The sequence below is a fragment of the Marmota marmota genome, unplaced genomic scaffold (genome assembly GCF_001458135.2).
Source record: "Marmota marmota marmota unplaced genomic scaffold, marMar, whole genome shotgun sequence".
Classification (NCBI taxonomy): domain Eukaryota; kingdom Metazoa; phylum Chordata; class Mammalia; order Rodentia; family Sciuridae; genus Marmota; species Marmota marmota.
In genome coordinates, this window is record NW_025999960.1 from 10380006 (window position 1) to 10397267 (window position 17262).

Sequence of the window (17262 nt, forward strand, 5' to 3'; positions counted from 1 at the left end):
CCATATGCATCTTATCTGATCATAATGGAATGAAACTGAAATCAACGATAAAAGAGGAAGGAAAAAGCATACATCACTTGGAGAATGAACAATAGGTTACTGAATGATCAATGGGTTATAGAAGACATCAAGGAGGAAATTAAAAAAATTCTTAGAGATAAATGAAAACACAGACACAACATATCGGAATCTATGGGACACATTGAAAGCAGTTCTAAGAGGAAAATTCATTGCTTGGAGTTCATTCCTTAAAAAAAGAAAAAACCATCAAATAAATGATTTCATACTTCATCTCAAAATCCTTGAAAAACATTTGTTTTGTTTTAAGAAATGTTAACTAGAGCCCTTTGTCCGCTTTGGAGAGGTGCTGGGGATTGAAGAGAAGCTATATCACCAGTCCTTTTTTAAATTATATTATTATTTTATTTTGAGACAGGATCTTGCTAAATTTCTGAGGCAGGTCTTGAATCTGCAATCTTCCTGCCTTAGCCACTTGAGTCACTGGGATTATAGGAGTGGATCACTGTACCTGGACTTTGCCTATTTTAAAATTTAGTTATTTGCTTTCTTGATATGGGGTTGAGCTTTTATATATTTTAAATATTAATCCCCTATTAGATGCATAGTTTGAAAATACTTTTTTCTATTCCATAAGCAAAAATTTCATTATGTTTTCTTCCTTTGCTGTGTTTAGAAGTTATCTCAAAGACTATTATGCCCTAAAATGCTTAAAATTCGAGCCCAATGTGTTTGTCTGTGAACTTTAAAGAATATTTTAAAAGCATGTATTTATGTAACCACATCCAAGTTGCATGACAGTCTGAAAATAAAAATTTACAATATATTAACAAATAATATTATAATAAGACACAAATAAAGATGTGTATGTTTCCATTCACACAAAGTTTAAAAATGGGCTAACCTATACAATTTTATATGTAAATGAATATAGAGGTAGTGAAGCTATAAAGAAAAGGAAGAAAGTTATGATTAAAGCTGGAATAAAGATAACTTCAGTGGGTGGGGGTTTGTTAGTAGGGAGGATTTATGAAGAATTTCTTGAATGCCAACAATGTCATATTAGACTTGTGGCCTCATAAAATAAGTTGGGGACTGTTTCACATTTTTCTAATCTCTAGAAGAGTTTGTATAGATTTGAATTCATCACTTTTGAATATTTAGTAGAACCAGTCATTAAAGTCATCCAGGCTTAAATTTTTCTATACAGAAAAATGTTAGGAAACTGGTTCATTTAATGGTTGTAAGATTATTCAATTGTAGTATATTTCGGTGACATAATATCATTAAATTACATTTTTAATGAGCTTTCTATTTTATCTAAATTTTGGCATAAAATTTCTCATCACATCCTGTCTACATGTGCTACTTTGAGGGGTTTTGACTTTTATTCCATTAATACTGAAACATTATGTAGCCTAAAAATAATTACAAGATCAGATTTTCTACTTTTAGAAAAATTACTGACATTAGTGTAGAAGATAGACTGGCTAGAATAAAGAATAAAGACCACCCAGTTAGATAATTAGCACAATAATCTAAAGAAAAGAAGATATGAACATAGAAAATAGAGTCATCAAAAGCTTCACTATGAAATTCAAAGAGAATGCTCTTTGAACTCAGAATAAGTGTTCCCCTATGTGAAAACTGCTTTATTGTTTACATAGCATTAAAAAATGTAATTAAAATTAGGTTCCTCTTGAAAATCATGTGCAAAAAAAATCCATTTTACTATAACCTAAGGGGAATTATAACGGTTTTAATAGAATCTTCACCTTCCCTTTTTAGAAAAGAACACTAGTCTTTTATGACCAGGGGTTGGGGTGGAAACAATCAGTTAAGGTTAAACCCTATTGTAGTAAAAAGTTCAGAATCCTGACCTAACCAGCCTAAGAAAATGTCACTAAGGCTTACTGCAAAAAGGGTGCCTTAATATAAAAGCATAAAGAATTGAGTTCCTATCCCCTTCCATTCTCAACCGGATCCTGATGCCCAAACACCTTCAGCTAAGAACTGACCAGCTCATTGATCTTTTCCCTTTTAAAACAACCAAATAGCTCTAATTTTGCCTTCATTGTTTAATTTTCCTCCTTATAACAGGGTTTTATTTCTACATTTGTGGCTGAGTTGGGTATTTATTAAGAACACTTAAGATTAAGAAGACTTAAAATTAAGAAGATAGTTTAATATATCTTATAATTTTAATGTTTTCCAATGTCTACATTTAAATGATTTCATGGATATCCTGACTTCTTCCCATAATCAAAATATTTCTTTAGTAATAGAGAGTCCTGCCTCAAAGTCTCTGAGAAAATAAATTGCTTAAGAAGATTAGACTCATTTTCTTTACTTCGAGGCATTTCTGACAATCCACACTGAAATTACACAAGATTAACTCCATTAACATTATTTCCCATTCTTGAAACCAGTAGATATTTAGAAAGCAGCATTTGGACCGAATAGTTCAAAATATATTTTAAGAACATCTCAAACTTCTTAGTAATGCTAATACAAGCATAATTTAAGGATTAGAATAGGGTGCTGAGAGGACAAGCAACATATAGTGAGCCATAAAATATAAAGATGTTGCTTCTTTTCTCTTTGTCATTTAGTCTGCATATTATATTTGCAAGTGTATTTCAAATCAAATGAAAAGCTATAGAATATAACACTATTATCCCCTCAAAAATAGGGTTATTATCTTGTATTTGTCTTTCTCACTGCAGATCATAGAGTGCCTTTAATTTAGAGTCATTCAAGTATTTGTAGACTATTATATTTGGTGCTGCTTAGTGGCCAAAAAAAAAAAAAAAAAAAAAAAGTGTAAAGCAGAAGGTTTAAAAAACCAGATTAAAATAGTTCCATAGACATCAGCTCTCCCTAAGATGGATGCTACCGGAAATGTGAAAACAAAAAATTCCTAATATAGGCACTAAATTTTAAACTAGAGTACTAAGCTGTCATTGGCACTATTAAAAGGTATAATGCATAGATTCTCTCCCTGGCATTATTTGTTGGCATGGACTACCAGAACCACTCTGAATAAACACAATCATAATCCATCAATTCTTTTACCTTCTACTTTCTGAAACTCAAGTAGCCTTCAAGGTTTTTATTTGCAGAATTAATACCCAACCATATTAGCCAGGCACACTGGCACACACCTGTAATCCCAGGTACTCAAGAGGCAGGAAGATTGCAAGTTCAAAGCCAGCCTCAGCAACTTAGAAAGACCCTGTTTCAAAATTTAAAAATTTAAAGGCCTGAGGATATGGCTTAGTGATTAAGTGTCTCTGGTACCAAAAAATTAAAATAAAATAAAATGCAAACATTTCAGAAGTTGAGAAAAAATGTCCCATTTTGCTGCCTTTTGAGCATTCCTCCAATCTCTTTTCCAACCTTTCATTAATACAAAAAAACTTTGCATTTAGTTATGCAGCGTTTCATGCTCTTTTTGGTCTCTTAATGGTTGTTTCCAGATGGAAAATGTTGGGAAACACTGCTAGATAGTTTGAATGAACTTCTGAATCTCCAGATTTAGAGATAGTCATTTCCAGTTATTTAAAAAAAAAAACTTTCTGTGAAAGCTAATTTTAATGACTTTATGACAAAACACATTGATCTCAATGGAAAGTCATTAAATAAGAATTTTATAAGAGAGCACAGATAAGTAATAATAACTCTAAGAACACTTGATGAAATTTACTGAGTTTTACTTGGTGCCAGACACTATTCTTAGTGCTTCACAGGATTTTCTAAAATGAATTCCTTATCAGTAAAAAAAAAATTTTTCCCCTCCGGGGATTGAACTCAGGGGCACTCAAACCCACTGAGCCACATCCCCAGCCCTATTTTCGTTTTTATTTAGAGACCGGGTTTCAGTGAGTTGCTTAGTACCTCACCTTTGCTGGGGCTAGCTTTGAATTTGCGATCCTCCTGTCTCAGCCTCCCAAGCTGCCACCGGTGGTTTTTATCAGTAAAATTTTAAGATATGGTACATGTGATCATTAGTACCTCTATTCATAATTTTATTTTATTTTAATTTTTTGGTACCAGAGGTGCTTAATCACTAAGCCATATCCTCAGGCCTTCTAATTTTTTAAATTTTGATCAGAGGTACCTCTATTCATAGTATTGGAGCCCATGTCTGAATTTTAAGTTCTCAACTACACCAGTATTTCTTAAACTTTAATCATTCACATATTATCATCATAATTACTGCTATATTTTCACTGTTATTTACTGAATACCCTTCAATTGATTCTCCCTCTTTAAAATTAAATTTAGTTTTAAAGGAAATACAGTATTATCACATAGACTAGACACCAAAATTGTTTTCCATAAATACACATTAAGTGGAAAAATACATTCAATAAAAAAAGCAATCTTACAAAATTCTAGTTAGATATTGCTGGCTGCTGATATTCCTGAGCATAAGATCCTAGATGTTTCTGCTAAAAAAAAAAAATTAAATCAGCAAGCATTACTAATATATGTAAATTAGTATCAATCAGGTTTAAACAGAAAAATTGATGAGAGGACTAAAACAGAATTCCAACTTCCTTGCTATGCTTTTTCAACGATATTTAACTTGGACTAGGTACTATCTAAAATAACATCCTAGGACCTATATGGTTTTGCATTTCACTACAAAACAAATCCCAAAATATTCTGCAAAATATTCCAAAATGATTTGGAAATTTCCTGGAGGATCTCTTTTATTTCTATTTTAGTTATGAATCTCAAAATAAATCTTGTTTCAAGACACACTCCAATATGCCTATTAACTAGTGGTAGGCAATATCAAGCTAGCAGAAATGAACTTATCTAAAAACTCTGTCTTCAGAAGGCAAATATTGAGTAGATGAAATAGTACTGATCTATGAAGCATAATCAAATTCAACTATATACTACCTTCTTTGACCTTAAATAGGTCAATAACACTCAGATATGTTTCTAATCCACAAAAAAGAGGGAAGAGGGATGCTACCTCCCCATAGGGTGGGTATATGGACAAAATGAGACAAACTTGCATAACAGACACTCAATACATGACAACTGGATCAAAAGTTACATGTAACCTTTAGTTTTTTCCAACTGACAAAACATCCAGGTGTTTTTATCTTAATAAAAAGAACTCAAAATTGTTTCCCTGTAATAATCTATAGAAACTATTATTCAGTTTCAAATACAACCTTGAAAACTGAAACTAAATTAAAGGTCATGCTCATGAAGATCTGAAATATCCCATAAAAAGTATAAAAACCTGGGTGACTGGTCATCAGTTAGTCCAAAGTACAATAATATAATTCCTAAACTGAAAAAAAAAAAAATTATCAAGGCAAATATTATTGGTACATAAAAATGATTTCCCACATGAATAATATCTAAATATATTTTATAGTGGCTTAAAATAAACTAAGTCATTCTTTCTTCCTTCATGTATGGCTGAAATATTTACTAAATAAATAAATAAATAAATAAGATAGCTAAAATTACAGTGCCATCTAGAGGCAAAGTAAATAAGATGGCAAATTTTATTCCTTTCATACTCAACATTTACAAGAAAAATTTTTAAAAATATTTTTCCTTGTTGATAGAACTTTACTTTTATTTATTTATATGTGGTACTGAGAATCAAACCCAGTGCTTCACATATACTAGGAAAGCGCTCCACCACTGAGCTACAACCCCAACCCCAGATTTTTGTAATTTATACACTCATTTTCTAATTCCATTTACAGAATATAACTTATGAAATAAAGTTAAAACATTTTTTTCCTAATAAAAAAATTTTCTACCTGAAGAACATCACTTCATTCTCAATAAACAAACTCTGAAGGCAATTTAAAAAAAAACAATAGTGCTATAATATCCAATTATTTGGTTTTGAGATTTATTTATTGGCAAGTTATAAAATTCCAAAAACAGTAACTTTTCAGTATTAAAAAAAAAACCACTTCATCATCTTAAACGAACATTTTCTTTTATTTTTTCTCTTTCAAGCTTGTGCCTTAAGACATTTATTTATAATAACTTAAATGTTTGTTAGGCACTTCTTATATTAGTACTCTTGAAATCCTCACACAAATCCTATGCACTGAGTAGTCTATATTAACATTCCTATTACAAATGCTGAAACTGAAGCTCAGAAACTTAAGTATCTTACCCAACGCTATAACTAGCAGAGCCAGGGTTCAAACTGGGGGAGTTTGTCTCCAATATTTGTGCTTTTAATCACCATGCCAACATGCCTCTCATTTGTAAGTCACTTACTTACATTTGTAGCATCTTTTAGGGGAGCAATAGTTTCTAATGTTACTAAATCCTTCATCATGATTTTTAATAACTACATGTTTGCCATCAATTTGTATATCTCATTTTATTTATATTGGTTATTTAATGCAGTCATTGAAATTATTTCTGATTTCTTTTACCATATAGAACAATACTGCAACAAGCAAATTTTGCACTGCAAAGAGTTTTTTCCCTTCTTTTGAATTTTCTTATGCTGACTTTCCCTAAATGGTTAGACTGACTTAAGTAGATAAAAGTGACTTGTTATTAATATATAATGATCCATACTGTTTTCCAGACTTCATCATGATATAATGCAATGAAAAGATGCTCAGATCTTCTCTTTTCAATTAAAACATATCTGTCCTTCTCCCCCAAACACAATTTAACTGACAAAGTCATTAGGATTGATACTATATTTATAGCAGCACAATTTACAATAGCGAAACTGTAGAACCAACCTAGATACCCTTCAGTAGATGAATGGATTAAAAAAATGTGGCATATATACACAATGAAATATTACTCAGCAATACAAGAGAATAAAATCATGGCAATTGAAGGTAAATAGATGGAGTTAGAGAAGATAATGCTAAGTGAAGTTAGCCAATCCTAAAAAAACAAATGCCAAATGTTTTCTCTGATATAAGGAGGTTGATTCATAGTGGGGGAGGGAGAGGGAACATGGGAGGAATAGACCAAATCTAGATAGGGTAGAGGGGTGGGAGGGAAGGGAAGGTGCATGGGGCTAGAAATGATGGTAGAATGTGATGAACATTATTATCCAAAGTGTATGTATGAAGACACTAATTGGTGTGAATATACTTTGTAAACAACCAGAGATATGAAAAATTGTGCTCTATATGTGTAATAAGAATTGTAATGTATTCCACTGTCATATATAAATAAAATAATTTTAAAAAAAGAATGATTCATGATGTGAGACAGTGAAATCAACAAACATTAAGTTTTGGAAATGGGCAAAATGCTTTCTTCTTTTAGCAACAGAAAAAAGTAAAAATAATCCTCTTACTTATCACTTATGAAGATGACATTGTCTTGATTCTCAAAAAAGAATCAAATTCATTGGTAATTTATCAGAGCTGGATCTAAGCAGAGATCTGACTCTAAAGTCTGTATTTTAGATAATAACCCCAAAAGCTAGGGATCAATATATGTGGGGATATAAAAATTATATGAAAATATTTATTTCAAGTTTTATCAATTATTTGTTTCATAAAGGGGTAATAAATAACCTGGGATAGCTATTATAAAGAAGGATAATGATATTTTCCTCATATGTAGTTATAAACAATAATTTCAAAAACAGAAAAGGATGATATTTTTTAAAAAATATTTTTAGTTGTAGATGGATACAATACTTTTTATTTTATTTATTTATATGCGGTGCTGAGGATTGAACCCAGGGCCTCATACGTGCTAGGCAAGTGCTCTACCACTGAGCTACAACCCCAGCCCATGATGACATTATTAATTAGCAAAATGCTTCATCTGTTTCTCTCCAAACATAAATGATTTCAATGCAATCTAGTTTCACCTGTGTTCTAAGCAAGGAGCTAGAGGATATGAATACTATTTCACAATTTTTATCTTAAGTGTTAGCTTACAGCAATATATGGTATTAACAGTTTAAAACAATTGGCCCTTTATGACACAGAATAAAGTTCATTGAAGCATGATAAAATAGAAACAACATAGGCTTTCACACAGACCTTAAATTCAGACCCTGACACTTACTTGCTATATGCCCCCTGGAACTTTAAAGCATCAAATTCCCCCAACTTCTCAGGATGCTGTGAAAAATCAAAGGAGACAACAATTACGAAGCTCCTAGCATATGGTAGACAGTCACGAAATTTTAGCTACCTTTCCTTCAATGACTGGCACACACACAATTAATCAAGGATATCAGTTTTTTTTTTTTTTTATTTAAGGGTATCAGTTTTAAATGTCATACTTCATTACTTCCCTCAGACAAACTGTGGCATAACATGAAGCATCAAGATTAAAAGAGATCAAAAGAGATAAAGTTGATTCATCAATGTGGGAACCTTCCATTTTGACATCATGATCTCCCATTAGTTGGTATGAGAGATTATGGGCATGTTTCAAAATCTGTCTATAGCATCCTGGTACGTTCAGTTTCAGAGTAGGTACTTTAAACCTACATGTCTGTAGTCCATCTCTGCTAAGTGTTTCCTGGTACCATTGCCCTACTTGATTCTTTGGGTACTGAATATTGTATCCAAGTACGGGAAGAACCACCTGTGAATGGGAAAAAAAAATACATGAAACAGCCTTCAGAAAGATGTATGTATGATCATATTTTACTTTTATGACTGGGACCTACATCTGTAAAAAACAGTTCAAGATGTGTGGTGTATATGTGTGTGTGTGTGTGTGTGTGTAAATATGCACACTATAGTCAGCCAACAACATGCTTTGGACACTAAACTACAATATTTTTAATGCCACCAAGTAAAGAAAAAAGCAAACTTTTTTGTGAGTCCCAAATAAAGGACTCACAATAACTAAGGTGATTCCATTTACCAAGATGTGATTCTTTCAAAAGCAATACCATTTGACAGAAAATAAATAAGTGGTTGCCAGGGGTTGTAGATGGGAGTGGAGGTTAACTATAAAAGTACATGGGGGCCGGCTGCAGTGGCATATGCCTGTAAACCCAGTGGCTCCTGAGGCTGAGGCAGGAGGATCTTGAGTTCAAAGCCAGCACAGCAACTCAGTGAGACTCAATCTCTAAATAAAATACAAATAAGGGCTGGAGATGTGTCAGTGGGTAGGCACCCCTGGGTTCAATCCCAATGCCAAAAAAAAGTACATAGGGAAATTTGGGTAAGAGATGAAACTATTCTTTATATTTATTTTTATGACAGTCACATGACTTTATATGCTTATAAAACATGTAGAACTGTAAAGTGAACTTATACATAAATTATAACCTAATTTAAAAGTTTTTAAAAATTTCTCTAAAGCAGGGGGAACTGGTCAACATTCTGTCTTTAGGGAACAAGGTTTACAGTTAGATTTTAGTGACCATGTTTTTTAAGCAAGTTTACCTGGTGTATTGTATATGTGTTAGCTGATTCCTCTTCTTTCGTCACCAGATGAACCTATTTAAAATATTTATATATATGAATAACTCCCAAATGTTAAAATTACCTCAAATTTCTCTAACTATTGCGTATAATTTGATTCCTATACTGAATATGCAAACAAACAAGATCTTTTCATAATTTGTCTCTGGAGACATAGACTACATAAAAACTAGAATATTTCTTCCTGCTTTAACTATTAATAACTAAAGTTGGAAAACAAGGAGAATGGTGGGTTAATCTGAACCAACAATCTTTTCCTGATTTATAAGTTGTTTTTTATTATGGTGAATCAAAACTCTGTTTCTGTAAAACAAACCCCTCTAATGCCACCAACCTCTGTCCCCAACAAATATCATAATACTCTATGCTGGTGTGGTGTTTGTCAACATTTGTTTCATATAATAGTAATAAGTGTCACAGAGAGGAGGAAAAAAAAAGATGTACATGATGAATTCATTTTGAAAATTATTGCTATCAACATTTAATATATAATATATATCATATAATATAGTGTCTACATCCCAAGTCTACTTACCCACTGAGCCACATTCCAAGCCCTTTTTTGCATTTTATTTAGATACAGAGTCTCACTGAATTGCTTAGTGCCTGCCTCGCTAAGTTGCTAAGGCTGGCTTTGAACTTGTGATCCTCCTATACAATTCTGATTTCTCTTCTATATAAAAGTTCAAGTATAAAGGCAGCTATCATCTTGGATTTAAAGCATTCTGATATTTCCAAAATATCACATTAAAAGGATTAAAAGCATTCTGATATTTCTAGAGCAGACATCATATAATATGCTATCTACAATCCAAGTCTACTTGCTTTCCCCTCAATTTTTCCTACTCATCAGAAATTCCCCTCCTCTTTTCTCATTTTAAGTTTTTTTGTTCAATTATTGGTAAACAGCCACTTTTAACAACACTCAGAAATGATATAAAGTTCTAATGCCGAGATGTGATCTGACCAAAATACAAGGGGTAGACAAATGATATAGGACTATGATCTTTCTTGAATCAAAACTTCTAGCTTTCTGTCTTCCATAGATTCATACACATAAGTATAATCTGTCTTCCATAGATCCATAGGCATATTAAATAACAAAACAGATACAGTTGTTAATCTAGTAACCCATCAAAAGAGGAAATGAGATTAGTCCCCTATAGTTTTTAATTACAGAAGTATAATATTGTATGCCCAATTATGCCATTTTTAGCAATCTTGTTCCTTTCCATCTTCATATTTTATAGTTTACCTCCTATCATGCCTTTTCTTTTTTTTCTAAAGAGAGAGAGAGAGAGAGAAAAAAATTTTTTTTTTGATATTTATTTTTTGGTTTTCGGCGGACACAACATCTTTGTTTGGATGCGGTGCTGAGGATCGAACCTGGGCCGCACGCATGCCAGGCGAGCGCGCTAGCTACCTCTTGAGCCACATCCCCAGCCCCCTGTCATGCCTTTTCTTCTGTCAGTGCTAATAAAATATAATCAATAAGATTTAAAATATATAGTCTCTTTTTTCTGTTAGCAAAAGGAAATTCTGCAATTTTTCCAGCTCCAAAAAGAAGAATAGATACAATTCTGATCACAAAACTATCCTTGCAAATGTTATTTTGAATTAAAAAATAATGACTTAAGTAGATCAGCTTTCTCAAGTTTTTTTTTTATTTCTGATTTTTAATTATTTTTCTGATTTTTAATTATTTATCAGAAGATCACTTGCATATCTTTGCCCACATGATGTAACTACAAAACCTATAAAATTGCTAAATTTCTTTTTCCACAGTTTGAGAGTCTGTTTCAATCAAATAGCCATTCTTAGTAATAAGTGCTGTCCCCTGGTGATCACTTTCTTACCTAAATATTTATAAACCATCCATTTAATGAAACAGTGAAGCACACATCTGTTGTCTGGCTTGTACAACCTTTACTTCCACTTTTCTGTACTAGCACCCTCATTTTCCAGGAGATCTTCTTCCAATTCTCAGATACACATTAGGTGGCATGGTCCCAGGAACACAGACTTAGTCAGATATTCCAGTCTACATTAATTTGTTTGGTATGGACACGTGACCCAGGCCAGGCCATTCCTAACCACTAAGATTCAATTCCATGGCTCCTGTACACATTGTTGGAAAAGAAAAGCCTCTTTCCTGCAGGAAAATGAATAGAGTTACGAGAAGTAAGCCTAGAGTTTCTAATAACTATCTTGCCGTCAAAAACATATGCCAGGAAGAAAAGACATATTATTTAGAACACTGCTTAAGTCCCTGGATATAGCTGCATCTGAATCAATCATAACTTTCAGTCATAAGGATGAATAAGTTCCTGGTGATTTTTCCTTAAATTAGTTTTACTTGAAACTAAAACACACATCTAGAGTTTGTCATTAACTTAAATAATGCTTCCTTTATACAGAGTTCAGATCTATCTTTCCTTAATTTTTGAAAAATCAGGCCCCACAATCTAGTTCTTGATGCTGGCCCCCTTTTCATCTTCATGTAGTAGAGACCAATCTGGGTTAGGAGTCAAGAAGCAGGGTCTTTCTAGTTCTGTTACTTGTGTGACTCTGGATCTTAATTCTTATCTATAAAAAACAGTCTCACAGGTAATCCCAGAGGCTCAGAAGGCTGAGGCAGGAGGATCGTGAGTTCAAAGCCAGCCTCAGCAACTTAGCAAGGTCCTAAGTAACTCAGTGAGTTAATATCTCTAAATTAATAAAAAAAAAAAAAAAAAGGGGGGGGGAGATGGGAATGTGGCTCAGTGGTTAAGCACTCCTGGGTTCAATCCCTAGTACCCTCCCCACAAAAAAAAATAGTCTCTAAAGTCTTTTTCTTCTTTAAAATTCAATTGCTCATATGATGTAATATATAAGCACTGCTCAAATCCTTTAAAACTTATTTGGGAGACTGACTTAAGATAATGCTGGAAAACAATCATTTATTCCTTTTTTCTTACAATATTATAAAATAAATTTTCGCACATAATTTATGGAATCTAGTTTCATAATTTAGTTAAAACCCACAGAGATAACATACTACTTGAACAGAGAAAAAAATGAAAGGATCAACTTTTATGATATACATAGTTATAATTTCATTAATGTAAATGTCATTAAAACATTGTTAATCTAACCACTATGGAAAACAGTATGGAGATTCCTCAGAAAACTTGGAATGGAACCACCATTTGACACAGTTATCCCACTCCTCAGTTTATACCCAAAGGACTTAAAATTAGCACACTACAGTGACACAGCCACATAAATGTTTATAGCAGCTCAATTCACAATAGCTAAGTTATGAAACCAAGTTAGATGCTCTCCAACAGATGAATGGATAAAGAAAATGTTGTACACATACACAATGGAATATTACTCAGCCTTAAAGAAAAATGAAATATGGCATTTGCAAGTAAATGGATGGAGCTGGAGAAAAATCATGCTAAGTGAAATAAGCCAATCCCCCCAAACCAAAGGCTTATAAAATGTTCTCTCTGATAAGTGCATGCTTATCCATAATTGGGATGGGAGTAGAAGAGAATGAAGGAACTTTAGATTGTGTAGAAGGAGTGAGGTGTGGGGAGGGGATGTAGGAATGGGAAGGATGGTGGAATGAGATGGACATTATTACCCTATATACATGTATGATTACACTACTGGTGAGACTCTGCACCATATACAGCCAGAGGAATGAGAAGTTGTGCTCCATTTGTATACAATGTGTCAAAAATGCATTCTACTGTCATGTATAACTAATTAGAACAAATTAAAAAATTTTTTTTAAATGTTGCTCTGAAATAAAAAACATTGTTAAGAGGAAAAAAGGCAGTTATGAAATCATATTTACATAAAATCACATTTATAGAAAAGAAACATAATATTACATATTCTGTATATCATGATTATAAAACTTACTTTTCTTTTGACATTTTAAGTTTTGTGCTTCTAAGCCTTGCCTTTTCTTTTCTCAATGTTAACTAATGGAATAAAACCCCACTTTCTGTGGATATTTATGTAAAAGCATGGAGAAAAATCTAGAAAGTCAAATGCCAATCAACAGAGGTTGATTTTCCAGAGACAAGGAGGGAATCAAATTAGGGTAGCTAAAGGAATGAAGCCCCAACTGCTATGTTTTGACTTTAATTTTTCTTGTTTTGTGCATTGCCCATGTGATTTTTTTTTAAAGTCAATTCTTTAAAGGAAGTTTTAAATGGCACCATGCACCATTCTCACTCCATACCACTTACTATTTTTATTTTTCCATTTTCTTTTTTTTTTAATGTTTATTTAGTTGTAAATGAACACACAGTATCTTTATTCATTTTTATGTGGTGCTGGGGATTGAACCCAGTGCCTCACACATGTGAGGCAAGCACTTTACCACTGAGCCACATCCTCAACCCCAATATTTTTCCATTTTCTAACTTGTTAATCCTCAATTGACAGAGAATAGAAGCAGATGATCAAGACTAAGTAAAAATAAATAAAAAGTATGCTTAGTTTGAAAGTGTTTCCAAAATCAGAGGTTCTGAAAATTAATGTCCCTGATATGATAATTAAATCTCCTTGATGAATGATACTTACTTTAGTACTTGGAAAATGCTCATCAACATCTTCATCCAAACAGACCAAATCACCCTCCACTACTCTTGATCCATAGGTTTCAAGTCGGTAAGACGCTGCCTCGTTCCAAATTTTGCTGCTATATGCATGAATATAGAATAAGCGCATGGAATGGGGAAAAGAGAACCATGCCTGGATACAACCCTCCTCTGTCATGCCAAAGCGATGTAATGCCTCCAACAACGCTCTCTCTCGAACTTTGAATTCAGGCATCAATGAAAGTGTGCCTTTAGCATCCTCTGAAATGAAAAGCAAATCAGATAGCCACTTTTATTTAAAAGCCACTATGGAGATTTTTCTTATGCTGTCTAAATGAGAGGCAGTCAACATATATATGAAGAAGACTTTTTTATTTGTTCGTTTTAGTTATATATAACATTACAATGTATTTTAATATATTATCCATACATGGAGTATAACTTCCCATTCTTGTGGTTGTACATGATGTGGAGTTACACTAGGTGTGTATTCATATATGAACAAAGGAAAGTTATGTCCAATTCATTCTACTGTTTTTCCCATTCCCATACCACCTCCCTTTCCCTCCAACCCACCCTGTCCCAATCCGGTGAACCTCCACTCCTTCCTCCTGGTGCCCTGCCTATTGTGAGTCAGCATCCACATATCAGAGAGAACATTTGGCCTTTCACTTTTGGAAATTGGCTTATTTCACTTAGATGATAGTCTACCATTCCATCCATTTACCAGCAAATGCCATAATTTCATTCTTCTTTAAGGATGAGTAATATTCCATTGTGTATATGTAACACATTTTCTTTATCCATTCATCTACTGAAGGACACCTAGGTTGGTTCCATACCTTAGTTATTGAGAACTGAGCTGCTATAAACACTAATGTGGCCTCATCACTACAATATGTTGAGTTTAATTCCTTTGGATATATACCTAGGAGTGGGATAACTGGGTCAAATGGTGGTTCCATTCAAGGTGTTCTCAGGACTCTCCATACTGCTTTCCAGAGTGGTTGCACCAAATTGCAGTCCCACCAGCAATGTATAAGTATACCTTTCTCCTCACATCCTCACCAACATTTACTATTACTTGTATTCTTGATAATTGCCATTCTGACTGGAGTGAGATGAAATCTCAGTGTTGTTTTAATTTGCATTTTTCTAATTGCTAGTGATATTAAACTTTTTTTCATATATTTATTGACCGTTCATATTTCTCCTTCTCTGAAGTGTCTGTTCAATTCCTTTGCCCACTTATTGATTGGGTTATTTAAATTTTTTTGGTGTTAAGTTTTTTGAGTTTTTTATGTATCTTGGAGATTAATGCTGTACTGAGGTACAGGTGGCAAAGATTTTCTCCCACTCTGTAGACTGTTTCTGTTCTTGATTGTTTCCTTTGGAGTGAAGACGTTTTTTAGTTTGATACCATCCCGTTTATTGATTCTTGATTTTATTTCTTGCACTTTAGGTGTCTTGTTGAGGAATTCAATTCCTAAGGCGACATGATGGAGATTTGGGCCCACTTTTTTTTTTGTACTGGGAATTGAACTCAGAGGCACTCAACCACTGAGTCACATCCTCAGCCCAATTTTGTATTTTATTTAGAGACAGATTCTCATTGAGTTGCTCAGCACCTCACTTTTGCTGAGGCTGGCTTTTGAACTCAAAATCCTCCTGCCTCGGCCTTCAGAGCTGCTGGAATTAAAGGTGTATGCCATCGCGCCTGGCTGGGCTGACTTTTGTTAAGACGATTTTTAACACTATCAGTTAAACCTAGCTATCCTTAAGACATTCATTGTATTGCCCTTCCTTTTACTTTCCTTGCTTTTAAAAAAAAAAAAAAATGAAAAAATTCCAACATCAACATCAGTAACAGCTTGCCAGAATTCCTTCCTTTAGAATAGAGCTAAACTAACTTGCAGGTTATTCAGAAGACTGCCAAACAAAAAGTAATAACAACAAATATTCCCAAGAATTAAATAAGCTGCTGAGCCAGTAGGAACTAGAGATTTTAAAGAGTTATTTTGGACATATACACAGAATTTTTGGAGTAAGAAAGGATTGAGACCTGGATCCTTTCAGTATACTATTAGGCCTCACTAATGAGACACTTTTTTAAAGCATAGATTACTAAGCACTACTGCAAAGATGCTCATTCAGGTAGGGCCTTATAATTGACATTTTAATAAATACACAAAGTGTTTCTCATGCACATTAAAGTTTAAGAATTATTGATATGAGAAAATTATCTTCACAGTCTCTATATCTATAGTAAGGTATAAACAAATAAGTCACCTTGAAATGTCTTTTATTATTACTTAGATTATTCATAAAGTCAAAAATATTCATACTATTTATATATTATGGTGTGACACAAAAATATTTCTCTTCTGTGAATAATTATCTATATTAATATGTATATGATTAAAAATAATGACTATAGAGATTTGAAAACTGATGTCTTTTATTTCAATGTAAGTGAAATTTAGTACAAACAGGTATGTTGATTGGGTATTTGAATGAACCTGAAATGGTATGGTTGCTTTGGTTATTTTTTAAGTACAAGTACTATTTGTTCAGTATGGAGTATATGCCAGCCACTATTTTAAGGGTATCATTTAAATCTCTTAACATCTTTTAGGTAACATTATTAGCTAAAATTTACAGACAAGAAAACAAAAACAATGGAGTTAAATGGCCTGCACAAGATCACACAGGTGGAAAGTACTTAAGTGAAGAGTGAAGTCCATGCCTTTTGACTGCAGCCTCACTCATTGCCACTTTTCTTCACTGCAGCCTATTAAGAGTTTTATGTATACACCATAACATTAATCTAAAATTATGAAGGCTGAGAATCAGGAATATTTTACAACTAGATCAAAAACAATGCATAAAGTATTAAATATCAAAAATGAACTTTTAATTAGATTATGTTTCAATTCTTTTTTTTTTTATTGGTTGTTCAAAACATTACAAAGCTCATGATATATCATCTTTCATACATTTGACTCAATTGGGTTATGAACTCCCATTTTTACCCCAAATACAAATTGCAGAATCACATCAGTTACACACTCACATTTTTACATAATGGCATATTAGTGACTGATGCATTCTGCTACCTTTCCTTTCCCCTATTATCCCCCCTCCCCTCCCCTCCCATCATCCCTCTCTACCTCATCTGCTGTTGTTCAATTCTCTTCCTTGTTTCCCCC

At 33.1% G+C, this 17262-nt stretch overlaps 1 protein-coding gene across 1 annotated transcript in view; it reads right to left on the bottom strand.

The window, feature by feature from the left end:
• Positions 1-8235: 8235 nt before the first annotated feature.
• Pus7l (pseudouridine synthase 7 like) overlaps positions 8236-17262 on the bottom strand; it is a 27746-nt gene continuing 18719 nt past the window's right edge. Inside the window, exons 5-7 of the mRNA XM_048802444.1 lie at positions 14037-14314; positions 9414-9467; positions 8236-8601 (exon numbers count right to left, since the gene is read on the bottom strand). Coding sequence (XP_048658401.1) covers positions 8281-8601; positions 9414-9467; positions 14037-14314 — 653 coding nt within the window. The 3' untranslated portion in view covers positions 8236-8280. The remainder of the gene's footprint in view (positions 8602-9413; positions 9468-14036; positions 14315-17262) is intronic.